The sequence below is a fragment of the Martes martes genome, assembly GCF_963455335.1.
Source record: "Martes martes genome assembly, chromosome: 14".
In the NCBI taxonomy this organism is placed as follows: Eukaryota; Metazoa; Chordata; class Mammalia; order Carnivora; family Mustelidae; genus Martes; species Martes martes.
Window position 1 is genome coordinate 40,531,668 of NC_137902.1, and position 26,178 is coordinate 40,557,845.

At 46.6% G+C, this 26,178-nt stretch overlaps 1 protein-coding gene across 1 annotated transcript in view; it reads right to left on the reverse strand.

The window, feature by feature from the left end:
- The window catches only part of WDFY4 (WDFY family member 4), a 246,225-nt gene that overhangs the window by 134,247 nt on the left and 85,800 nt on the right, over positions 1-26,178 (reverse strand). The window contains exons 26-38 of the mRNA XM_080823652.1: positions 23,943-24,104; positions 23,245-23,336; positions 21,424-21,523; positions 18,782-18,987; positions 17,793-17,962; positions 15,565-15,690; positions 12,394-12,558; positions 9,347-9,550; positions 8,603-8,717; positions 7,189-7,346; positions 4,020-4,258; positions 1,686-1,807; positions 320-505 (exon numbers count right to left, since the gene is read on the reverse strand). Coding sequence (XP_080679778.1) covers positions 320-505; positions 1,686-1,807; positions 4,020-4,258; positions 7,189-7,346; positions 8,603-8,717; positions 9,347-9,550; positions 12,394-12,558; positions 15,565-15,690; positions 17,793-17,962; positions 18,782-18,987; positions 21,424-21,523; positions 23,245-23,336; positions 23,943-24,104 — 2,045 coding nt within the window. The remainder of the gene's footprint in view (positions 1-319; positions 506-1,685; positions 1,808-4,019; positions 4,259-7,188; positions 7,347-8,602; positions 8,718-9,346; positions 9,551-12,393; positions 12,559-15,564; positions 15,691-17,792; positions 17,963-18,781; positions 18,988-21,423; positions 21,524-23,244; positions 23,337-23,942; positions 24,105-26,178) is intronic.

A 26,178-nucleotide genomic window follows, 5' to 3' on the forward strand; every position in this document is an offset into this window, starting at 1 on the left:
GAATATCAGGGCAAGACCTAGAACCCTAAGCTCTAGGGTTCTAGGGTTCTAGGCTAGAGCTCTGACATGGCATCCACTTTCTCTAAGAGATTACTAGAACCTGGTTGCATCTCTGGCCTTCCTTTCACCCGGGATGCAAAGCAGCATTCATTCTTTGTGAGCAAAGTTTCAGGAGGTCTCAGTGATGTCCATCCCACCCACCAAAGGTATGACAGAGAAGATGAGGTTCGAAAAGGCTCTGGGCCCTGAGCGGAACTTGGGGAAGTCTGCATCTGTGAGACCCAGCAGTTCTGTTCCCTGGAGCCAAATGGACAGAGACCTAAGTAATGCTGCCAGGCCTTGAGCATCGTCTCCTCCCAGAGTGGGGTAATCTCTTCAATCTTCACTTCACTCTCTCCAGGTTTCACAGAGATATCAATCTTGCAGGTGTCCTCCAGCTCCTGCCGCCTCTGTGCCACGAGCTGCTGCCACAGTGTTCGTACAATCTTTTGGATGTTGTGCTGGACTAACAGAAAGAACACATCACATAGTCAGGATGGCCTTGGTGCCTCTCCCAGCCAGGGCCAGGAGATGGTGTATCATGGCTGCTTTTATTCCATCTTTCTTGAATATCACTCAAGCCTGCAAAGCTCCGGCCAGAAAGCAGTCAGTTTGTAGACGGTGCTGCCAATATCCAGGTGAGCTGGCCTTTCCCCCACCCCTAACTGCCCACCACCAAGTCCTGCCTGCTTCAGATGTTCAGAGCTGGGAAACACGATTAATGGACACAAGGAGTCTCTTTCTCTTACCCCCAATTCCATTAGATACCAAATAGAAAACTACCCAAGTAAGCTCTAGCTAACCAAATACCACCTCCCCAACAGCTGTGTCTAACCTACCTTTTATGTTGGCATCTCAGAGGAATGGACACCAAGCCCAAAACCATGGCTAGGGACCCAGGACCCAAGCCAGTCCTCTTTTCTTACACTGAATCATGCTTCCTACCACCTACCAATCTCAGTGCCCTGGATTTGCCCAGATATAGACCAATCCATCAGGCCAGCTCTACCTGCTGTGCCCCATAATTACAGGACCCTAAATGCCGAAATGGCATTGGATCTTGGACCACTGAGTCACTCCTCTATAGACCATTTTGCTCACTCTAGGAGGATGAACATTGCTCTATCCACTTTACCAGCCAAACCCCAAATATGAGTGTTCATGTTGTAATTAACACTGTGTCACAGTACACTTTAAACTCAACAGTTTTAAGCACTGGCTTTGGGCACCTTTGTGACCAAAAGAGAGCAATTCCTAAACACATGGACCTGGCTTCAACTTTTTTTTTAAATTTCCAATCCCTTTAACTTGATTTGATGTTAGAAAATCTAAAAATAAACTCCATCAAGCCAAAATTAGAAATAAGGAATTTATTTATTCCATTCCCATTTTCTAGAGAAGAAAGTTGAGAAAGAGCTAGTTTCAACGAGGTGAGATGACATTCCTGTTCCCCTATCGAGCAGTCTGAAGGAAAATTCAAGAGACCTCCTGAGAAGTGAAATAACCTTATGGTAAAGCCCCCTGGAATTTTATAGTAAGTCCTCCAAGTTCTTAGTCTGACCAAGTCCCACAGAGTTGAAGAATGTAACCCAGAATTTACCACCACCCAACCACTCTCCCAAAAATGAACAACAAATATAAGGTACCATCGCTCAAACTCGGTAAGTCCTCCTCTCCTTTTTCTCTCCCTTCTTCATTTGGAGAAAGAAACACTTGATGATAAGGAGTCATTCTAGGCTTGGGTTCCAATCCAAATCCTTCCGGATAACTAGGAGACACGAGACTTTTCACTATAAACTCCAGTTTCCTTGAGATCATTCCATTGTTCTCTATTACAAATAATCATCCTTTAAACTTAGGACATATCAACTGGAAAAACTTGTCTATTTGAGTTTAAGCAAACACTGCATGACAACTTCTATGACAGATATTATACAACTAACAATAGGAAAAACTCTTTTCTTAAAAATTCCAGTCTTATTAAATCTAATCCATACTCCCAGCAGATTCCCTGAACCTTCTCCTGGTTTCCCAACCATCAGAACTGGTCATTTGTTTTTGTAGACTCCCAAAATAGTGAACTCTGCCTTTGCTTGGCACTGATCTCATCCCACCTGGTAGGGGCCAGGCCAGCTTCACAGGCCTGTGACTTGTACAGTTTCACAGGGTCCACACTTAAAAAGGTTCTGTGCTTGGGCTCTGCTGCCACTGTCTTGAAATCTTAGTAATTTTTTTAAAAAGATTTTATTTATTTATTTGACAGACAGAGATCACCAGTAGGCAGAGAGGCAAGCAGAGAGAAGGGGGGAAGCAGGCTCCCTGCTGAGCAGAGAACCTGATGTAGGGCTCGATCACAGGACCCTGAGATCATGACCTGAGCCACCTTAAGGCAGAGGCTTAACCCACTGAGCCACCCAGGTGCCCCGAAATCTTAGTAATTTTTTAACAAGGCCCCACATCTCCATTTTTCCTGCACATCATGTAGTTGGTTCTAAGTGGAGGCACAGTAGTTTGCATCCTAAGTTCCAAATGAACCATGTACTCTGGGGCTCCTAATCCACGTGCCTTCTTCTCTGGGCCCCTTCAAGTCAACTAAGCAGAACATCCACTCAGTACAAGTTTGTGGATTGAACCAAAAATGACAAACAAGGAGATGAAAATATACCACCATACGAGAAGGTCCATTCTTGAAATCCCTCGAATAAAGTCCTTTTGGATTTAGAGGCCATTTAGCTGAACAGAGGGATCTGAGGAAGTTGGAAATTCAAGCATACACACCAGCTGGCATTCCTCTGTTCTCACCTATGCTTCCGACATGGGTAGGCTTACTTCTTAAAACACAGGCAAGAGAGCAGAACCTCCCACTTTAACCCACCAAAAACGAATTATTTTATATCAAACAAATAACATGGCAAGGGCCTCCTCTGGGCTAGAATTGTTTTCCAGTGATTGCCAGAGAGTTTTAAGACAAATCAAGTTGAGTTTCCCAACATTCGATAGTTTGACCGGATTTTCGGAATTTTTTTCTAGTAATAAAACAGAATGTGTACTGGGATTAAACAACAATATCAACAACAACAAGACAAGAGCAAAGTATAGTATCGCGTAGACCTCCCTTCCTCTATGCTCAACACGGCTCTATTAATGAGATCACATTTGTAAGCAGTATGGTGCAAAGCGACTGGTGATAGAGAATATTCACAGAGAAAAACAAGAAAGTACATATACAGAGAGAAATCTAACATATTTTCAGAATTTGGGATTTAAGAAAATGATTTAAATAAACTTAATTCAGGGAGTGCCTGGGTGGCTTCGTCGGGTAAGTGTCCGACTCTTGGTTTCAGCTCAGGTCGTGATCTCAGGGTGGGAGGATCGAGCCCTGTGTCAGGCTCCACGCTCAGTGCAGAGTCTGCTTATCTCCCTCCTTCTGCTCCTCCCTCACAGCTCATGCTCCCTCTCATACAAATAAATAAAATCTTTAAAAAAGTAAACTCAATTCAGTTTCTTTTTATTAGTATTTCTTATACAAATTTGCTTATGGATATCATTTTATATCATAAATAGTGTGTATGTAGAAAATCATGTCTGGCTTGCATGATACAATTTATTACATATTTTCCCAGTGTAAGATTACATTTATCAAATGTTAATATTTCTGAAATCGGGCTGCATCATAAAATCAATGTATATATCCAGTGTTGGAGCTTTCTGCCCCTGAAATGAAATCAATAAGCTATCTTACAACCTGAGAATTATGGAAATGGGGTAAATTATTATTCCTGATGATCCTAGCAGCTCAGTTACATGGACAGATTTGAGGACAATCTACTACTATACTGTCAAACACTGCACATAATTTGGACAACCAGATAAAAAATATATATATATATCATTCGTATTGGCCCCAATCAAGTGTCCTCTGAAGCTTGCTTTTCTGCACGGACCACTAGCAGGCAAGGAAACAAGCAGGTGGCTCTTACCTTCTCTCACTGAGCAGCAAAAAGCAATGCATGAGACACAGGAGGAAGCTGACATTGGAGTTATAGGTAGCAAGGATAATGTCCCAGTGTTCCTGTAGGAAGCTCAAGACGCTGAGAAGACTGAGGCACTCGGAGAGGGATTGCTGGGGCTTGGACAGGCAGTACAGAATGACTTTATTTAAACTGCTGTATAAAGCACTGATGACAGTATCCCTTTGAGAAGAGGCATTCTCGATGACCTGTGTCATAAAATAAACACATACACACACACACACGTGCTTGTGAACACTTTGCGAGTTTTAGATATGGACCCAGTTAACTATGAAAATGACACAATCTTATTCTGTTCTGTATTTCAAAAAGTGATGTGATCTAAAATTCAAATAGGACTACTTTCCTCTACCTTTGAGCTTCTATTTAAGTGAATGACCACTAAAGTAAATTCGTACAGCTGGATTTATCAAACACTTGTACGGAAGAGAATTTTTTTAAAAAATAAAATTAAAAATTAAAATTAAAAAAAGAAAAGAAATTAAAAGTTGACCACCCTCATATTATAAAAATAGACATGAACCAGAAATTTCTAAAATGCTGATAATGTGGTTGATACTCAAAATATAAGATCATGCTATTAACAGTGTCTAATTTTTTAATATATTATTAACTACTAATAGTAGTTATGTGTAGGGTGTTTACAATATTCCAGTTATCCTATAAAGTATTTTTGCATTGATTTGCATGCATTGCCGCATTTAAACATCATAACATCATGAAGTAAGCACTAAGATTATCCCACTTAAGGGATAAGGAGACTGAGGGTCAGAGAGGTTCAGTGGTCAGCAAAGGTCAAACCCACACCAGACACTCGAGTCATGTTCTTAGCCACCATATCATCTAAAGTAGATGGGAAGCCAACAAATTTCTGTACATGTGAAACTTAGAGGGGGAGGCAGATGGTCCTGATTCGTAGCCTTAACACTGGTGTGTCCACCCATCTATTTGGCTTCATTGCTTTACTGTATCTAATAGACAACAAAAGTCCTAGAGATCTAATGCACAGCATAGCAATTATAGACAATAATATTGTCCTATAAACTTTAAAGGTGCTAAGAAAAATGAATAAATAAATATAAATAAATAAATGAAGGTGCTAAGAAACTAGATCTTAATTACTGCCACCACCAAAAAAGAAATGATAATTATGTGACTTGATAGAGGTATTAACAAACACTGTGATGGTTAACCTGTTGCAATCTATAAATGTATCAACTTGAACTTATACAATGTTATAGGTCAATTATATCTCAATAAAAATACATTTACAATTTTTTTAAAGAATCCATAGCCAAAAATTACGTGCAAAAAGTTTCTCTATTTGGAAGATCATCTGTTAGTCATAGATTGCTCTCTTAGAATTGCATAGGTAATGAATGTGTTTATGCCTATGAATTTTAAGTTTTATTTAAATATGCTGGAAATTGGGATTCATGTTTTTAATCATCATCCTGTCTTGCTGCTCAGATAGGTCACAACTATCGACCTGAAGTTAAGATCTGTGAGAGTCAAAGGCAGCGAGAAGGAGAGAAGGATGGCGGATATGTGCAGAGCAGAGTCTGGCCTGGCGTCCCCCTGAAGGCACATCAGCCCCAGGGGGTACCCATTCTTTGATGTTAGCTCTGAGTGTTTTCTTTGACCACTGGAGAGCTGCTGTGGGCTGAATGTTTCCCCCCGAAACACCTATGTTGAAGACCTGGCTTCCCACGGTGATGGCACTTGGAGACAGGGTCTCTGGGAGGTAAGTAGTCATGAGGATGAAGCCCTCATGGTGGGATGAGTGGCCTTATGGGAAGAGACAATAAAGAGCTTGCGTCCCCTCTCTCTCCATCACATGAGGACGCAGTGAGGAGATGGCCATCTGCAAACCAGGAAGAGAGCCCTCCCCAGACACCAGATCTGTGGGCATCTTGACCTTGGACTCCCTAGCTTCTAGAACCGTGAGAAAGAATGTTTGTTGGCTAATCACCCAGTCCGTGGTGCTGTCATCATGGCCTGAACTAAGACGGGAGCTCTGTGGCTACTTTCATTTCTCAACGCAACTTCGCAAGAATCTGATTCTAATCCCCTCAGAGCCAACAAGGCATATTTCTCCCATCTTGGGGCTATTCTAGAGGGAGCATCTGAATACATTCTGACTATCACCCTAGGAACTATGCCAAGGGCCTGTCCTGGGGTCTGCAGGTGACTCCATAGACAGAAATATTCTGGGGACACTCATGCTACCCATTCTAGGAGGTGTGAAGAGGAAGGAGAGGGGTTCCCCCTGGGTTCTGCTGCAGAAGGCGAGCCGAGAACCCCTGGTGGGAGTTTCTGGAGGCAGATTTCAGCTTTCCAGCAATCACAGGTGCCCCACTGGCTGGGACTGCCTCACACCAGCATGAGCTCCTCAGACAGGGAGGGTTCAAGGAAAGAGCGAATGGCCATTTGTCAGGGAAAGTCTCTAAAATGGAAGATGAGGACAAACTAAAGGGTTCCCCTCCAGAATTTGGAGACTGTGTGATTCTGTATGTGTGTGTACACATGTACAATAAAATATGTGCACACATGTACACACAAACTTACATCTGAAGGTGTATCTACAGGCACACATTTGCTTGCATGGGTGTGGATGTAGACTGACCTGGGAGAGATGGAGAGCATACGCAGGAATAATGGGGCTAGGAAAAAATACTCGTGAAAACTGCAGGAAGGCTCAAATATGACCCATAGGTGCATATTAAGAATGAAATGAAATAGGCCTTTTGGAAATAAGGAGCTTTTTGACCCTTTGTGGATGGGGAATAACAATAACAAAAATTAAACCAATAATCACAATAAAAACCTGAAGTGGGGGTGTAGAGTCTAGAAGGGGACAGAGCTCAGCTGCCAGCGTGGGGGGGGGTGCCGTTCCCACTTCCCGAGACGGCTCTCAAGGAGCCTGAGGTAAGAGCCCTGAAGGGCATGCAATATCCGCCAGGTACTACCTGGGCCATATAGGTCCTCCTCCTTCCTCCCACCCCTCTCAGAATCGATTTCCAGGAAGGACAGCCAACAGTGAGTCATACAGACACTTGGTGGGTCAGCAGGAGATCCCCCCCCACCACCACCACCATGGCCAGCCCAGGGTTCTTACCACCACGATGCGGTCTGTGATGAAGAGAAGAATGTGTCTGGGGTCTGCTGAGAACATCCCACTGTACAATTTCTCCACCAGCTTCTGGGTGAAGTGGGAGACGCTTGCAAGTGAAGGAGCAGCAGCAGCTTCTGCATTTGGCTGAGGCTCTTTACTGCCTGGGGGTGGGGGAGGGCATGGTGAGGACATAGACCACGTCTGAGAAATCATCAGAGTCTGAATAGCCTTCTCTCCACAACAGTCTCCAAGTCCCTCATGGCAACCAACCACAGCTTACTCACTTCTGTATACCCCAGTGTAACCTTCTGTATACTCTGTTGCTGGAAAATGGGGTCTTATACACAGTAGGTGCCCAGTGAATACACATGCTTTTCAAAGTTAAGTTAGTCTTGAACAATTTTGTCAGTGACATAAACCAAGTGGGGAGAAGGCAAACCGGGGGCAGCATTTCTTCCACCATACATCTGGAAGGTGGATAGAGGAGAACTTAAGGCCTAAGGTAAATGGGGAGGCTGTCATGGTGACCCAAGGTCCTGTGGCTACAGGGAGCAGAGGATAAAGCTAAAAAGTTGATCGGTCTGCACTCACCACCATGGCAGGCACTATGTGCAGAGGGGATGTGATGATCTCAGCTAATCCTTGTGAGAGCCCTCTGAGTTAGCCACAGTCGCCATCCTCACTCACAACTTCAAGCACCTGCCCCGAGTCACACGGCTGTCTGGTGACAGAGCCCAGAGCAGAAATGGGACCACCAGCTTAATGCTTTACACTGTGCTACCTTCCTGCCCTGCAGATGCTCTCCAAGAAAGACCAAAAGTCAGGGTTGCCACGCTGTAGGGCAAGGAAGAGTGTGGAAGATGAGCCATGTCACTAAGGATTCTGTGGCTCAGAAACCACAGAGAGGATGTTAGCGTAGTTCTGTGGGGAAGGTACGGCTCCCTGGACCTAAGTATTCTGAAGGCAGCTTCAATCTCAACTTCTTAGGGGCAATGGCATCATCTTCATCCAGGGTCGTCTGTTGAAGAAACCCTTGCTGTGCCCAGTCTTGTAGGCAGAGAACAAGATGCTGAGCAGAAGAATGTTTAATTCCAGCTGCCATCTTGACTTCCCTCAAGGGAAGAGGCCAATCTTACTGAAGCCAGAGGGGAGTGGATTTGGGTTCAGAGGCTTTCTGTCTCTGAGTGGTCCAGTAATGGCAGGGGTGTCATGGAGAGGGTCACCATGCCTTCCTTAGAGCCTCTAGGCAGCGTTGGTGAGCTCTCTTTGTAGATTTGTGGAAGGACTGACTTGCAGGTAGAGGGTAGCTTCCATGGCTCCCAAGGGGCCCTGCAGCCCTGTGAACCAGGGGCTGGTTTTCCTGTTCAGTTGCCAGAAGCTCTGTGTCATAAAGAAGGAGAAGGTCACCCCTACTCACCTCTGAGTATGGGCACATTGCCTCCACTCAGCATGTGAAATATTTCCATGGTGGAAAGCAGGACCTCAGACTGGAAGTCTCGCTTCTGTTGGCTGGTGGCGTTGTGTGGAGAAGCCTGGAAGCACATTGGGGACTAAGAGAGTGGCCACACGGCCATCACATCAACCTCATGCCATCAAGCCTTCCTGTGTGCCCCGTATGCTAATACCACAGCTGCCGGGAGTGTGGGCTGCAGCTCACAACTGCCCCTTCCCCAGGCATTGCCCTCTGCTGACGAAATCCCCTCACCAGAGAGGTGAAGCTCACTTCCTGGGTGGAGGAGACAAGTTGTGGAGGACCCACAGGAGACCATTTCTTAGCTTGCTTTTCCCCTGTGCCCCTCTGCCGCTCTTTCCTGCTTCCTCTGAGAGTACAGCCCTCAGATAATTTCCACAAAATCCCTGCTTCAGGCTCTGCTTCTAGGGACCTGGCTAAGCTCTGCCCTCGTCCGTCTATCCAAATGCTGCTTGGTGAGCTCCCTGCCGTGCAAGGGTTTGCCTTTCCCTCCGCATCACAGCATGTTCTCAACATGCTGGCTGTTGAGATGTTCTCAACCCCTAGCTGGCTGACATCTGCAGGCCGAGGTGAGCTCTCCAGAGAGATCAGCTCCCAGGTCTCCTTGGGAATCCCCTGGCCTTGTGGTGCCCATGTCCTCCCAGGCCTTCTCACACAACACACGACCCCAAAACACCCTTTCCAGCTCACCTCCAGGAGCACTTCCAGGGGCAGCCACTGCTTGGGGTTGGAGGCCGCCAGCAAGAAGTCCCTCAGCAGTAGCTGCATGAACTCCCTCAGCTGCTTCCGCGTGGGATGTGACTTGGCAGGAGCCTGTGGACCCTCTGCAACGTCGTCACCTTCGGCTTCCACCCCAGGGCTGCTGGCATTCTGGGCAGGCTGAGTCATGGGCTCCTCCAAGATGAGAGAACCCCAACATGAGTGGCCTGCCTGCCTCGGGGCACTCTCATGTCCACTTCTGAGATGTGCACAGGTGAAATTCTTATCAAACCCACTAACATGGAAGGAAATCGAGGCTCTGAGGAAGAAGGCCACTTGCCCAGAATCTCACTGCTCATCGGGGGGCCCACTGTGGTCTCTGAACATGAGGTAGGTGGGAGCGATGGAAAGAGGCTGAGCACAGAGCAAGAGAGGCCTGCAGTGGTCAGCGACAGGCAGTGTATACGGTGATGCCTGGCCTCATGGGCTGTGTGCAAGACAGCCTGTCCTCACCTCCTGGGGGAGCCCTCACCTTTACTTCCTGCCAGGGCCTGCTGACATTGACAGACAGGACCGCCTGCTGAGACCAGGAGGACTTCCTCAAGGCCTGGCATCCAAGTCCCCGAAGCACCTTGGCCTTCACTTTCTCATTTTTATGTTTATAAAAATATGAGATCCGTGAGGCAGGGGTTGTCAGCCCAGATACATCCAGGGGGACATGGGGATGCTGGGAGACCAAATGACACACCCAAGGACACGCGGCCAGGGGCTCCTGACTCTCAGGCCATGAACTTTCCATGCACATTCATCTGTCGGCACCTCCCTTTGCTCATTCATAAAATTAATGCAGCCGTTCTTAATTAAGCCATAAAATGAATTTAATGGCACCTAGGGAGGTGGTGACTGCATTAATTAGCTCCGTGTGGACTTGACTGGAAAGATGCCATATATATTTACAGCAAATCGAAGCCTTTTGGCCACCAGCCTTCTGCATGAAGAGGGCCTGTCATGTTTTCTTTGCAACAAAGGCCTTTTGAAGCTGACTTGGAGCTGGGACAAGGCTAGGAGGTGTGGGGATAAGCGTTTTGAAACCGGAGCCAGGAGTCTCAAGACAGGGTCTGGCTCCTCTGCAGTCACTGGGGAGGTGACTTTGGGCCAGGCCTGCCCCCAGGCAGGAACCATGGAGTGTGAGGAGGAAGCGCCCTGGGTCAGAGTGTGGGCTGCGGGCAGGCAGCCGACTGGAACCCCGGCTCAGCAGATGGCGAACCTGGCCTGCAGGTGTAGGAGTTAAGGTGGGGCTCTGGACTAAGGATGTCAGACCACAGCCTTCAGGGTCCTGGTCCCCTCCAGAGGCCCTAGTGTGGGGGATGATGAGGGACAGCCTACAGGACTGTCCTTCCTTCCTGAATTGCCCCGGGGATGCCTGGACTCTGTCCCACCCACCACCCCTCCAGTGCAGTCCACAGTGATTTCCTTTGGTCTTTACTGCATCTTTTTTTTTTTTTTAAGATTTTTTTATTTATTTATTTGACAGACAGAGATCACAAGTAGGCAGAGAGGCAGGCAGAGAGAGAGCAGGGGAAGCAGGCTCCCTGCTGAGCAGAGAGCCGGATGCAGGGCTTGATCCCAGGACTCTGGGATCATGACCTGAGCCGAAGGCAGAGGCTTTAACCCACTGAGCCACCCAGGCGACCCCCTTTTTTTAAATGCCTACTTTTCCAGTATGTTCCTTTAGTTCATATTAACCCAACAAACCATTTTATCTTTTTGCAAATCTTCTAGTCTTTATGTTTAGTTTTTTCATTAAAACCAATTACTTGAATTTTATTTGGCCATTTAATTTTATTTTAAACTGACTGATGGAAAGGAACTGGGCCTTGGGGTGAGAGAGCGAGGTTTCAATCTTGGCTCTGTCTCTCATGAATCACATAAACTCTGGCCTATTTCCTTCTCTCAAACATTTTGTGAGATGGGTCTTACGGCCCCCACGACACGCAGCAGAAATTGCTCGGCCCCACTTGGCCTCTCTGGATCTCACTGTCCCCCTTTCAGAAACCACTTGCCTAGGGTGCTGCTAGGGTCAGGTAAGCACCAGGCTCAGCACCCTCCAGGTGTTCAGCAGACGGGAGCTATCACCATGAACACACTTCTAGAAAAGAGGAGCTGGATGAACACCTTGGCTCTATCCATTTGGTTGTTTAGCCAAGAATTATGGAACAAATACTGCATGCCCACACTGTGCACAGCATGGCTTCTGAACCTTCCCCGTAGCACTGCGTGCCTTCTAACATGTTCCCTTAGCCGTGGTTACGGATTTGCAGACACGTGTCACCAGTTCACCCTCCCTGTTGGGGTCTCAGCTTCCTACTGCACTGTGGTAGAGGTGATGAGGGGATGTCTGCCCTTCCTCTCCTTCACCTGTCCTTCCCACCGTCCTCACCTGTTCTTCTCACTGGCCACATGCTCCCAGCCCACCATGCCCGCTTGGCCCACTGGGCCCTCCCTTCCTGTGGCCCACATTCACATCATGTCCTCAGGACACAGTCGGCCCTCTGCCCTCCCAAACTTGGCTTGCTTGGCTCTAAGCTGGGCCTCGGCAAATCCTCTGACTGCAAAGAGTCCCGAGTCAGGGCCTGCAAACAGGATGAGAGGCATGATCCCCAAAGATAGGACACTTCCTATTCTGTGTCTCCTGTCAGGGGTGTGGGCCACTGGTCTCCTGGGATGGAATTTGTTGGTTCACATTAGCAGTGTGAATATTCCATACAGAACTGGACTTGGTCTGCCATCAAATTTCTCATTACTGAGATTCCTGACAACTCAAAAAATTACTGAATCTCAGAGCTGAAAGACAACTCAAGCTGCATCTCTGCTAAGAAAAGGAAAATTACCCAAGTTGTTTACTTAATGTTTCAGCCAAGTTGCGTTAAAATGCATTTTAATTTGGGGTGGGGCTAGGGAGGACTGTTACCCTTTGGTCTTGAAGCATGGTAACGCTCACCCCTGCTCTCACTGGGTAGGGCAGTGACATGTCCTACCTTGTGGGTCCCCAGAGGAAAGGTGACTGCAGCCAACGTCTGGAGGAACTCCGGGGCTCGCCAGGCGGGATCCTGGGGGTAGGTGCTGTGCACACAGCCAAGGAAATGCAGCACGCTGGCAGGGAACGTCTGTTCCCAGGTGTCATCTCCAGAGCCTCCTGGGGGCTGAAGGCACACTTCATGAGAGGCCGAGCGTGGGAATGTGGCTAGCGACTGCAGGGGACTGCAGGGGAGCCAGAGTATCTGAAATCGAGGGCTTTCTGAGATAGTCAGCAGGACACCTAAATTGTAGACACCTAAGTCTGTGGGTTAGCCCAGGATACTGGTCACCAGTTGGGGAAGGGGTTAATATGTGCAGGCATTGTTACAGGGCTTCACACACATTCCTCTTCTCCCCTCACAACCACTCTCTACATTTACACCTATTTTACAGCTGGGAAGACAGAGGCACAGAGAGGTCGGGTAGCTTGCCAAAGGTTACCCGACAGATAAGCAACAAAGCCAGGAATTGAACCCAGGAAGGCTGTAATGTGTGTGTGTGTGTGTGTGTGTGTGTGTGTGTGTGTGTGTGTGTGTGTGATTATGCTAAGAAAGTACAGATCACACTTTTTTCTCCTTTTAGAAACAAGAATGTATTTAATTTTTATGATATACTCTTTTAACATGTAATTAGGTGATGTTTTTTTCTTTTAGCCACTTACCTATGACGAATTGCACCAATAGATTTTTTGCATTTTTGCAAAGAGCTCACTGAGTCACTCTGTTAATCTCTCAGTGCACTTCCTTATTCTGTTTGTAAATATTTTACTTATGATTTTTGAGTGCATATTTATAAGTGATAGTGGGCTGCAGTTTTCTTTTTGTTTTATGTTTGTCAGGTTTTGTTATCAGTAGTATGCTAGCTTTACTGAAAAAAAAGCTCTTCCCCTTTCTTTTTATTAAAGAAGATGTTAAATCCATAATTCTTACATTATTTAAGTTGCTCTTATGAAACTCTTGGGCTCCATTTTTTTTTTCATTATTGCCTTGTTTAGGCTCTTATTTTTTATTTATTTATTTATTTGACAGAGAGAGATCACAAGTAGACAGAGAGGCAGGCAGAGAGAGGGAGGGAAGCAGGCTCCCCGCTGAGCAGAGAGCCCGATGTGGGACTCGATCCCAGGACCCTGAGATCATGACCTGAGCCGTAGGCAGCGGCTTAACCCACTGAGCCACCCAGGCACCCCTTGTTTAGGCTCTTAAATGTCTCTTTGATCTTGTTTAGATAATATTTTATTCAGTTTGCACAAATGGTCTTTTTTAATTCATTTAATTTTCTGTATGATTATTTCTCCCTTCTTCTTCTGTATGTGTAACTCATGCTCTCTTTACCCCACACCCTCTGACTACCTAAGGAGCCGAGGACTTGTGGGTTGATTTAAACAACGGACTTTGGATGTATCTCCCAATTTTTTTCCTGTCTAGTTCTCAGATTCTGATATTTGGCATCTTCATTGTTTTGTTGTTGTTGCTTTCTAGAATTAATGTGATTGCAGTTTTAAAGACCTCTTGACTCATATTTTGCTAATGTGGTTAGACATTTTGGTTTTGATTATTGTTATCCACTTCATTTTGTTATGTCCTAGTCAGAGCATGTGAACTGTATACTTTCCTTCTTTGGAAAGCTTACTCATGGTTCCATTACAGATCTAATGTTCAATTAATTTTGGAGTCGGGTGCCTGAAAAAATGCATATTTCCAGTTTGCAGCATAAAGAGTTTGTTACCTTTCTAACCAGTTAAGGTTATTTTGAAAAAGCAAAAAAATTGAATAACATGAAAGCAGGTAAAATAAAGAAAACATATAGTCTGCTGAGAGGAGTAAAAAATAACAATAATAATAATAATAAGACCAAGCATTTACATTATAATGTCAAACATAAAATGGTTATCTGGGGAATGACAGATGTGACTCTTAAACCGGGTCAAAAGCAAAGACCCCATAGCTGGGGCTGTGAGGACTGCGCTGGGGGCTCCCATACAGGATGGTGGGATGTACATTAGATGTAGGGACGTGTATATATAATGTTTACTGCAACCTTCCTGAGACGTGCGTCCAAAAGAAAACACATGAAGGTCACTGACTGACCCACTATCCTACAACCCAGAATTCACACTAAGGAGAATATCAAACTACAGAGAAAGGATATCTGCTCAAGAAAGTTCTTTACAGAGTTTTTATAACAATGAAATTCTGAAAAACAACATAAATTTCCATGTACAAATATAGATAATTCCTAACAACATGTTGAGAGAAAAAGGCAAGAGGGGTTTATGTGGCCCAACCCTCTGTAAGGCTATGGTATAATCCTAGGTGTCTGGAAGAACATACCCCTGAGGTTCACAGCAGTTATCTCTGCATGGGTATGTTTCAAGTGATTTTTACTTTCTATCTTCCTCTTTGGTTAAAGTTGTAAAGGTAAACACGCATTGTCTTATAGAAGCAATAAGGTTTCCCCACACAGAATCAAGCCTCCAGTCACCATCGGGGTCAAAAGAATGAAGTCAGAAGTTTTCAGCCTCCCATGCAAATTCTTGTTGATCTGGCTCACAGTTACTCCCATTCACAGGGGGCCTTCACCCCTCACACTTGCCTCCATGTCAAAAATAACCTCTCCACCTACCTCTCGAAGACCCCGAAGTCCTGAGTTAATGGCTCTCCATGTCGCGTATGTGGTTGGTGGCATCTGTCTTCTCTAACAGGTTTCTACCTCACAGCTCACCCATGTGTGAGGCCCACTTGTCACGGCAGAGGCGAGCTTCTTGAGGAAAGAGGCCCCTTTCCACCTCCTACCAGTCCCCTGAAGCTCCTGACCTAAAGCAGTTGCTCAGAAATGTTCCCCTGACTGAAGGCATTAAATCTCCCAGTGAAGAAACTCAAACATGTAAACAAATGGAAAATAGATGTCTTCTGGCAAGAGTGCGTGAACTCTACTGGGGACATTTAGGCTGGGTTTTCCACTAAGCACCCAAGTTGTCACAAGGAACCCACCTTGCCTCTTCTACCAAGCATTCTGAATAACACTTGCTAATTATCAGCAAAGGAAACTGCTGGGAAAAGTCAAGGTGACTCTTCCAGATTTGTCTTCCCATCAGAACCTCCTCATGAGATGTGGGGGGGGATGGGTCTCACCTGGCTCATGGTGGCCTTCAGCATTTCCAGGAGCAGCAGGGCACCTTCAGTGCACAGCCCAGCCCGGAGGACTTCTTCATTGTGGTGCTTCTGCAGGAGCCACTGGAGCATGGCATCCAGGCTATCCTGAAAGAGGGGGCAGGGGCTATAGAGAAACCAATGGAGGCACACCAAGGGGCCCGGCTTCCCAGCCAGCACACCGTGTTTCCCAGGGGGCCTGAGTGGGAAGGGCAAACAGCACAGTAGTGGTGCAGACAGCCTAGGTGGCTGGCCCGTGTGGACAACGTCAGCCCGCTCGGTGGTGCATAAGGGAAGAACACGGCTCTAGGAAGATGCTGCAGACCCACCAGGGATTCACCTTGACTTCAGCTCTTCCATGTGGTTTGCGATCCCAATCAACTTTAATAACTTTTTGTAAGTGAGACTACAGAGGACATATGAGGAGTTCAAAGGCTTTGGGGAAGGTGCCGAGTGTAGCAGAGGGAACACGGGGCTTGGCCAGCAGGGCAATCTGACTTTGCCTCCTAAAAAGCTGGGCTTATGCAAGCTATGCAACCTCTTGGCAACTCAGTTTCCTTCTCTGTAAAATGAAAATTACATTCTCTTCCCCATGGGATGGTTATCAATATCAAGCAAAATAAAATATGTAAAACATCTATCACAGGTCCTGACATTCAGGAGATGTTTGTTCCCTATGATATGTTCCCGGAGAAACAGAAATACACGGTTTCGGTGAACTTAGCACAGCATATTAAGAACTTTATTTTGAAGTGTGATCTCTAATACTATTAGCATATATCAAGATTTAGATCGGTCAAATATAAGGATGTCAAGAGAGGTGGATTTTCTAGCCTTCTATTTACAGAGCCAAGCCCCTCCCCCACTTTCAATTCAGGGCAGTTTAACTCAATTCAGTTGAGACTGAGAAACAATTTTCTGAATCTGCTATTTGCTAGGCGCCCAGGAAGGTGCAGACCCTAGTAAGAAGTAGGGTCTGCACTTGAGGAGCTCAGAGGCTAAAGAGAGAGGAAATCACATAACTGTGTCAGTGCCATTAAGGGGAAGGTGCTAAGGCACACGGGAGGGAAGGAGTCCCCCTGCCTAGGGATCTGAGCTGAGTGCTGAGAGCCCGCCCACCCCCTCACCAGGCAGGTGACATGGGAGTAAGAGCTCGTTAAAGGCACAGGGGAGGCAAGCACACAGCCGCTGGTCTCACTGGAGAGGCGACTAAGGAGGTTCACAGCACAAAGGGTGGGCCAGCGAACAAAGTGGGTTGGAGAGACAAGTGAGGCCGCCAGTCACAAAGGGTCTTCATGCCGGCTGTGGAGTCGGAACCCCATCCATCAGGGGAGCTCATGAAGCCTTGGATGTGGTGCAAATGAATGAGTGAGGGGCTGTTTGGTGAGAAGCTATACCTAGTGAGTGTAGGCTCCTGTCTGGAGAAATTTGGCCAAAGAAGGACAGGAGGAGGATATGTAAGACAGCAGTTGGTCAAGAGTGGGCGTCAAGGGGACAGCTTCTGCTTTTAGGTGGGACGCAGTTCACCGTATTTATGGTCTATGAGGAAAGAGTCCATAGAAAGGGAGGTGCTGAAAATACAGGAGAAAGGGTCAACCCCTGGTGAGGTCACTCAGGAAAGGGGTGGAAGGAATCCATCAGCCTTTGCCAGCGACAACAGAGAGAAGGTGATGAAGAGGGCCATGGCATAAACAGGAGGTAGAAAGTGGGGTGTCAAGGCAATGTCCCTCCGGGATCCTCCACTCCCACTGTGAGGTAAGTCATCTGAGCACAGGGCAGCTTTGGGGCAGAAGACTTGAGCGCATATACGGTTTGCACTAAAATGCAGGGGAATTGAGGGGTGCGGCTAAGGTAAAGAGACATGCTTTTTCAGAAGACATAAACCGAGGCTCTCATTCTGCGGTGGCAGCAATTCGCCTCCCCATGTCACCCCCATCATCATGTGACTTCTCTAACCATGCCCAGAAGGAGAAAGACTTAAAACCCAGACCTGCTGGCAGGGAGGATGGGAGGCAGAGGCCCAGGAGCTCAGGGGATCTGAAGAACTAACCAAGGGGGTAGCAGTGTGAGGCAAGGAAGTGGGTCAAACGCAACACGAGTTGGAGGACGTGGGTGGGGGCAGGGTAGAGAATCTTAGGGAAGCGCCTTGGTCACATGAGATCATAAAAGTAGGTGGGTCACTCCATCCCAGGGGCACTCCAAGAACCTACTTTGGGCCCATCCGTCAGCTCTGTAAGTGGCGTCTGCAGGAAGAAGGTGGACACAATGAGGTAGACTTCCGGAATATGCACATGGTGGCCCAGAAAGTCCTTCAGGACGCGGAACCCAGGAAGCAGGCAGGGGCTCTGGTCAGGCGTGGGGGCCTGGCTCTTCAGGTTATCTGTTGATCAGGTGGAAGGGGCACAAAATCTAATTGAGAACAACTGCTATTGCTTCTGGTCAAGGTGGGCAAAGGAATTCCCTGCCACCTACCCATCCCACAGAAATGCCAAATAGAAATATACGTCATACGTACATGGGCATAAGAAAGTATTCAAAGAGTTCCCTTTCCTATTCCTGACATACACATTCATTCCTTCATTCGTTTATTCAAAAACAGACACTTATTTGGTGCCTAATACCTTAGAGGCAGTAGGGCAGCTTTATACTAAACGATAGGGACATAGCATTTCAACAAAATATACAGAACCCCAGACCCTCACCAAGTACTTAGAATGTAGCGAGAGGGAGGGACATTAAGGAAGTAAATACCCAAACAAATAGACACTTGTGAATTGTGACAAGAACCAAAAAAAAAAAAGCAATAGGGACAAAGAGAGTATAATAGAGGTGCCCTAATTCAGGTGGAACCCTCCTCTCCTGGAGGAAGCGACCTTTGAACTGAGACTGGAAGATGGACCCACACCAGCTAGGAGAGCCTTCCCAGTGTTGTGGGCTGGGGGAAACATCTCAGGAAGAGGAAAAGGGCTAAGGAACTTTTGAGGAATGGAAGGAAGCCCCTAGCATCTGGAAAGCAGTGAGGACAAAAGAGGATCCTGACCAGGAAGTAGGAGGCGACTGGGGCTTATGGGGGTCAGGGGTCAAGGTGATCCTACTGCAAGAGCTGTGAAGGCCCCAAGCAGGAAGGAGCCTGGCAGGTCCTCACTCGTAGCCCAGGATGAGGTGGTGTCCCACCTCCTGGAGAAGGCCGCTCACTTACCTATCACAATGTCCACACCCTCTGAGCTGCGCTCCACCCAGGATCCCGCACACAGGCCATCTTTAAATCGCCCGCGGAGGGAGGGGCTTGCCAAAAAGTGCAGCAACAGTTTCAACCCCAGCACGGTGGTGCTGGGATGTACGTGGCCCTGCACGAGGAGCAGGAACCAGTCAGGCCCCAGGCTCAGAAACATCTCTTCCTTTGTCCTGCAGGGTTCAATAAATGCAGTAAATTATCTCTTAGTTTGTGAGCAAAGATCACGTCCAGAAGATACAAATAATATCCAGCCTCACTTGTCACCGAGGAGAGGCAAATTAAGGTTAACCTGGATATTACTTAGTGAAGTACAGTTATATTTTTAAAGAATGGTAAAGTAAAATGCTGGCAAGGTTGCTGTCAAATGGCTGAATATGTTTATTAAAGGCTGAAGTGTAAGCTGGCTAAATCTTTTCAATGCAATTGGAAACTGTATCAACAAATGTATAAATGGGCAGGCCCTCGATAGCCCTACTCCACTAGTACTCATACTTACCGGGTCTGACTAGCCACTCATCTAATTACATCAATATAGTCACATAAAACACATAATGGTTGGTTAACTCCCTTTTCAAATACACAGGTCAAAATTAATCTCAATGGAATAGTTCAATATTTATGCATATTTATCAATTTAAGCAAAATACATGTTTAAGTGTCACATCCAAAAATGAATTTTAAAATGACGAGTTTAAGGGGCACCTGGGGGGCTCAGATGGTTAAGCGTCTGCCTTCGGCTCAGGTCATGATCCCAGGGTCCTGGGATCGAGTCCCACATAGGGCTCCTGGCTCAGCAGGGAGTCTGCTTCTCACTCCCTCTCTGTTCCCCCTGCTTGTGCTCATGCTCTCTCTCTCTCTCCCTACCTCTCTCTCTGTCAAATAAATAAATAAAAATAAAATCTTAAAATGATGAGTTTGGAGAATACAAACTTGCTAGAAGGGACTGGAGGATAGGGAGGTAGGCAACCAAACCTCAGGGGTAACAGCTCAGCAAAGGACTCTGCCTCCTGAGAACCAGAGTAGGGTCAATCTTTGCTGGGCAATGTTCTCAGTGCCAGCTGCCAGATTAGGGAGCGAGGCTGTGGCCACCAGACTAGCAGTCAAGAAACTGTCCTCTCTTCTATCCCTGCCTCTTTTGACTAACTGGATGACTTTGGCAGGGCTCTTGATGAGCTATGGTCATTTTTCTTGATGTTGATGATGGTGGTGATGATAATGGTGTTAATGATGATGACGATGGTAGTGGTGATGATGGTGGGAAAGATAATGATAACGAGGGTGATGGTGGTGATGATCATGGTGGTGGTGGTGATGATGATGGTGGTGATTATGGTGGTGATGATAATGATGGTAATGATGATGATGATGGTGATGATGGTAGTGGTGATGATGGCGGTAGTGGTGATAATAGTGGTAATGATAATGATAATGGTGGTGGTGGTGATGATGGTGATGATAATGATAATGATGGCAGTGATGATAATGGTGGTGGTGATCGTGGTGATGATGATGGTGAGGATAATGATGTTGAGATTATGATGGTCATTGTAGTTAGCTTATGTAATATTTATAGTATCTCAGATACTTTGCTTAGGGCTAGCCACATATTAACTTCCCTCTTTAGCAGGAACTAATTTTATCCTCAGATAGATGAGCAAAAGAGGGCATAGAAGGCTTAACTAACCTCCCCAGGGTCTCTGGAGGCAGAGCTGGGCTTTGAACCCAGGAGGTCTAGAGATCAGAGTCCCAGTGCTTAAGCGCTACACTATATTCTCATTCAAAAAGATGAAAAAGGAAAGAGTTGGACTAGCTCACCTCCAGGGCAACTTCCAGTTCTACCATGCTTAGATTCTAGGAATGCAGACCTTTTAAGCACTACCTGCAAGGCTGTTTTACTGAAGGGTGATTCCCTACCCCATTCCTATGTCCCCCAAATACATACACATGAAAATGTCAACTCAGCGGCAGCAAGGATCTGGACTAACTTCCTCAGCACTGCATTCTCAGAGTGAGGAACAGTGTCTGGCACACAGTAGGTACTCAACAAATAGTTGTTGAATGAATGACTCCAGAGTTAGACATAAAGCAGGCAGTCGGGGGAGAGAGTTAATGGGATTTTATGGTTACACATTGTTTTGAAAGTTAATTGAAGGCAGATACTTCTTTTTCCAACTTGGAAAAATAACTAAAAACCTGACAGTAAATAGCAGAAGAATTTGGCAAGCCTTTTCCTTGATAGATGTTATTTAGGCTAACCATTTCTCCATTCTATTGTCTGCCAAGTACAGGACATCAAAATCAGTACTTGTCACAACTGCCAAAACAATAACAATTACACTATAGCAATGGTGACAAAAAGAGCTTATTGTAATTATACCAAATCTGTTCTGAGTTACTCATGCCCATTGCACATTTGCATCAGAATATCTCAGGGCAAGGTCTGCTTTATTGAGTGGAGAGAATATAATTTTCTTTCTGACTGGTGCAGGAAACACACTGCAGAAAACCGACTCAGAGATGCTAAACTTTTCATTAAGAAAAGGTTTTAATACTGCACCCTGTATGAAGCAAGCTCAGGCCAAATCACTCTTCCTGGAGCTACTTACTCAGAGGACAGATGAAGTTGGGAGGAAGATATTACACTGAACAGCATCTCCAGCAACTGGTTTCTGAGCCAGATTGTCTTTCCAGATGTTTGGCTTCCAGCTACAAAAAAAGGAAATTCAGATTTGAGAGAAAACGGATGGAAAGAGACATAATATTTGCCGCAGTAAGCAATCGTATTCACCAAACACTTAGTTCACTCAGGAATTTAGCCATGGATGAGACTCAAAATTTTAGCATTCGTGTCTAGAGTTCTATGCAATGCTTCAAAAGAATTTCAGGAAAGGTTCCTAAAGTTCCCTTTAACTGAAGATGTTTTTGATGCTTCCCATCACCTCCCCCCCACAAAAAAAATCCTAAAAATTAGGTCAAATTTATCTTCTAGTAGAAAAATGTTTTTTCCCATTATCATAGGCTGCAACATTTCTTGACCACCTACTACATGCTGGGCATTACAGGAGGCACTGGGAACAGAGCGGTGGAGATTTTTAGTACTCAATCTCAATTCCTCTTCTCAATGCATTTCCAAGCTAGGCCTTCAGCATGCTGATGTCACACTAAAGACAGAGCTTGAATTGCAGAGTCCAGAATGAAGTCCATATAAGAAGAGGGGGGTGACTAAATAAGCTTACTTTTGTCCCATTATCCATTCATTCATTCATTCATTCACTACCTTGGTTAGCCAGTTATTTTACAAACCAATTCAGGGCACACAAACCATGCTGCAGAAATAGGACTCATGAGGCAGCTTGGAGAAGTGGGGTCCAATTTCTCTCTACTTGGATTCTGTCCCCACAGGTCTTAATCTCCATGAGCCTCCAATTCCTCATCTAGAAAATGGGAATAGTAATTCCTACTATTCGGGTTTGACCTAAGGAAAAAAGATTTTTCTAGATCAAGTAACACTTTCCAATAGAATCTTTTGAAAAAAAAAAAAAAAAGAATGTTTTATATCTCCTCTGTCTGATACAGTAACCACTAGCCTCATGTGATTAGCGAGTACTTGGAATGTCACTACTGTGACTGAGGAACTGAACTTCTAATTGTATTTAACTTCTATCAATTAAAATAAATTTAAGTGGCCACATGTGGCTAGAGGCTTCCATGTTGGACAGCATAGATCTGGAGGGCCCAGGACAAAGTGGTCAGTGACTATTCCCTTCACACCTCCCCTAGCAGAAGGAGCATGACATAGCTCTTGTTCTTCACCTGGTTGGGAGGAGAGAGCCTTAAAGAAACAAATCACAAACATGTGCATTAGAGTTAAGCCCACCAGTTTTACAAGCAAAGGAGGTGACTTAACTGGCTTGATGGGACCAGGAAGGCATTCCTGCCTCCAGTGGGTGAAGCAGGGACTGGGGTGAACAGGGGAGGCATTTCTGCCAAGGGAACAGCACAGACAAAGCATGGCTGGAGGGCAGATCATCATACACTAGGATGTGCAGGGCCTTCAGAGCGCTGAAGTTGGGGCTCATCAGGGGAGCAAGGGTAGGAGAGATTCAACCAAGAAGGTAGCAGGAACTGGATCATGAAGGATTCCACCTGTTGGCCTATAGCGAACCGAGTTTTATCCTAGAGGTCTTGGAAGCCATTCCAGGTTGTGAAGGAAGAATATGCAATTTGATGTGATTGCAACCCTACTCATAAAAACTATGACCTCTCAAGCCCGTACTTGGGAACAACTGCTCAGTTGTGGGTATCTTCTCCTTCCTTTGCCTCAGCCCTTCCCTCTACAGAATGGCCCCATGACAGGTGGCTCTCAAGGGGTGCCATAAAGCTCATTTTGCTGCCTTCAGACTGATGTCTAAGAAAGGTCTTCTCACCAGGCACTGAGGAGTCCAGGCCCCCATCCACGCAGATCTGCCTCTCGTTCACTGAAGAAGGCTTGAGGGTGTACACAACAAACAGTCCGATTCTTAATGCAGAGAGAGAAAGATACTTTCAATGGTGAGCTCAACCCATGCTTGCTCAACACATATACAAGTTTTGTACACAGATCCACCCAAATCAGTTTCAAGGGAGGGTATGAGGGGAATCATGTTATTCTGTGATCAATGCAGTGTTTCCATAGACCTTTAAAATCTGTCCAGATTCATCAGAGCAGTTAGCTCTGGCTCTGCCAGATCAACAGAACAGATAGTGATGAGGATGGGAAGGGCTAAATACCAGGTCAGCTGGGACTGTCCTTTGGGAAATCTGCAAAAAGCAGACCTGTTGGGTCGATGACTGATGAGGATGACTGTGCTCATGGAAATTCTCGAATCGTTGGCATAATAAGTGTGTCTAAGCACCAGGGAGCAGTGAGCACGTAGCCCTGCTGGGAGTCTAGCAGACCAGCCCTTTTCCTCAGCTCTCTACTCTGAACAGAACTTCTAGAAGGTTCTAAGGAAATGGAATCTGCCACTACACTGAAGGGTCATGTTGCTGGGTTGAATGTGGTCAGGAAAGAACTGGGGCCTATATTCCCTTGTGAAATAGTCCCAAACCTCTGCCCGTCTTCCTGGGAAGCCTGGCACTGTACCTGAGCAAGTCCTGGGTGCTGAAGTGGCCCCTCAGCTGACAGCCCAAGATGGCAATGATGGTGGGGATCTTGGAGAAGGTGAGGCCCGGCTCATTGAAGAGGAAGACGAGCTTGGGTATAAGCTGGGCCTGGTGAGCAACCTCAGCATTCCGGGGTCCTTCCCTGTGATCCCAGGAGAAAGGCAGTAAAAGCTTTTACTGGAATGAACCAAATTTGCTGTGTTTCTGCTGAAAAGGTTTCCTAGGCTGGGCTTGCTCTGTGGCCCTCTGACTCCAGTGCTCTCTTGGCAACTCATCAAAATGCTGTCAGACACCCATTGAATATGTGTCTGCCAAGTGCCAGAGCTGCTCAGGGATGAGCCTCCCGTGCCCTTCCACCCCCGGAAACTGCCTTCAAAGACAACCCCAGTTATTGACTTTTAAATTCTAAGCCTCGGGGAAAACTAATGCTGGTCTCAGAAAACTCAGAAGGAAGACAGCAGACTCGCGTGTGACCGCGGAGCACTTCCCAACAGCGCGGAGCCCTGGGCGAGTCTGTCTGGGTGTGTGCTCTTCCTGCTCGCCCCAAACCACAAAGTGGATGAACGCCATTGAGAGTCAAAGGGGAGAAAGACAGAATTCGAGCATCTGCGTCCTCCTTCTTAGAATAATCACAAATTCAATTTCCAGTAAATTCGACTCCCCCAAAGAAAACAGCTCCCGGGATAAATGTCCATCTTGTAGAAACCAGTAAAGAAAGAAAGTGGGAAAGGGAAAAAGAAAGATGAAGGAGGGGGAAACTGGGGTGGGTGGCTCCTTCTTGGGCTGTCTTTTCAGGACTGATAGCATGAACTCTGCCAGGCTCCACATCCCTGATACACACAGGGGCGGCACCAGGCCCGTTCTGTGTGTGGTCTGTATGCATCCACCTGCCAGGGAGAATGTGCGCTCCTCCTGCAGGCTCCCGCCGTGTTTGGTGCTTTCTTATCACAGCACTGAGCAGCCTGCTGGTCTGCATTCCTTCTCCACATGACCGTCCTGTTGTTCTCAAACTTCCAGCACTAAGAACTGGGTATGAAATGGAACGGGTTTGCAGCAGATACCCAGTGAGTGGCTGAGTGAAAAGAGGGTCACAAATCTATTCAAAACATCGAAGGCGCTACTGATAAGCTGAAACAGCCCTCCGTGAGGAGGCAGGGGGCCGTGGGGGTGACCAGCCTGACAGGTAAGGAAGGAGCTGGGTTGCGAGGGTGGATTTCTTGCCTCCCTTCTCCTTTATTCTGATCCCAATCCCTGGTTTTCTTTGGGGACCTACCATGTTCTAACTCCTCTCCATCCTTTCCAGAGGTGAAGTCATGCTCCGGCCAGGCCACGGGACCCAAGATGGCCCACTGAGACCCCATCCTATTGCTGAGACCAAGGAGGAAAAAAGAAGCCCTCTGTGCTACCTCTGTGGGCCAAGGATATGCTCTGAGGAGCTGCCTGGAGGCCATCTTGCCGTCTGCCCACAGGATGCCAGAGTGGAAGATAAGCGTGGACAAGACAGGTGACAGGTCTCAGATGAGCCAATGCAAACGCCACCCAGCAACGTGTGAAGATCTGCCCCCTTCCAACCTATGAGCCAATAAAACCCCCTTTCTCATCCTTCCTTTTGCCCTCCCTCCTCCCTTCCTTTTTTCTTCCCTCCCTTCCCTCCATAAGTTGGTTTGAGTTGTGTTTCTACCACTTGCAACCAAAAGAGCCCTGAACAATTTGAAAAGTGACTCAGAAGAATCCATTAGAGGGAAAGTAGGTTGGGAGGCAAATGGGACACAGAGAAGTGTTTCTGTTTGTTGAGGCCCTGAGAGGGTGCTAGTTAGAGCTGGAGAGTCCCCTCCTGGGGCCCAAATCCACCAGGGGAGAGACCTGCCTTACATACACATGAGCCAGTGGGAAGGACACTGCCACAGACTGACTGTCTGCATCCGCCCAAAATTCATACATTGAAACCAAACTGTCGATGTGATAGTATCTGGAGGTATGATCTTGGGGAGGTAAACAGGTCATGATAGTGGGGCCCTTTCCATGGGATTAGTGCCTTTATAAAAGAGATCCCGGGAAACTCCCTCGCCCCTCCCACCAGGTGACATTATAGTGAGAAGACTGCTCTTAACCAGGAAGCGGGACCCTCACCAGACACAAAATCTGCCAGGGCCTTGATGTTAGATTTCCAGTCCCTGGAACTTAAGAGAAATCAGTCTCTGTCGTTTATACACCAT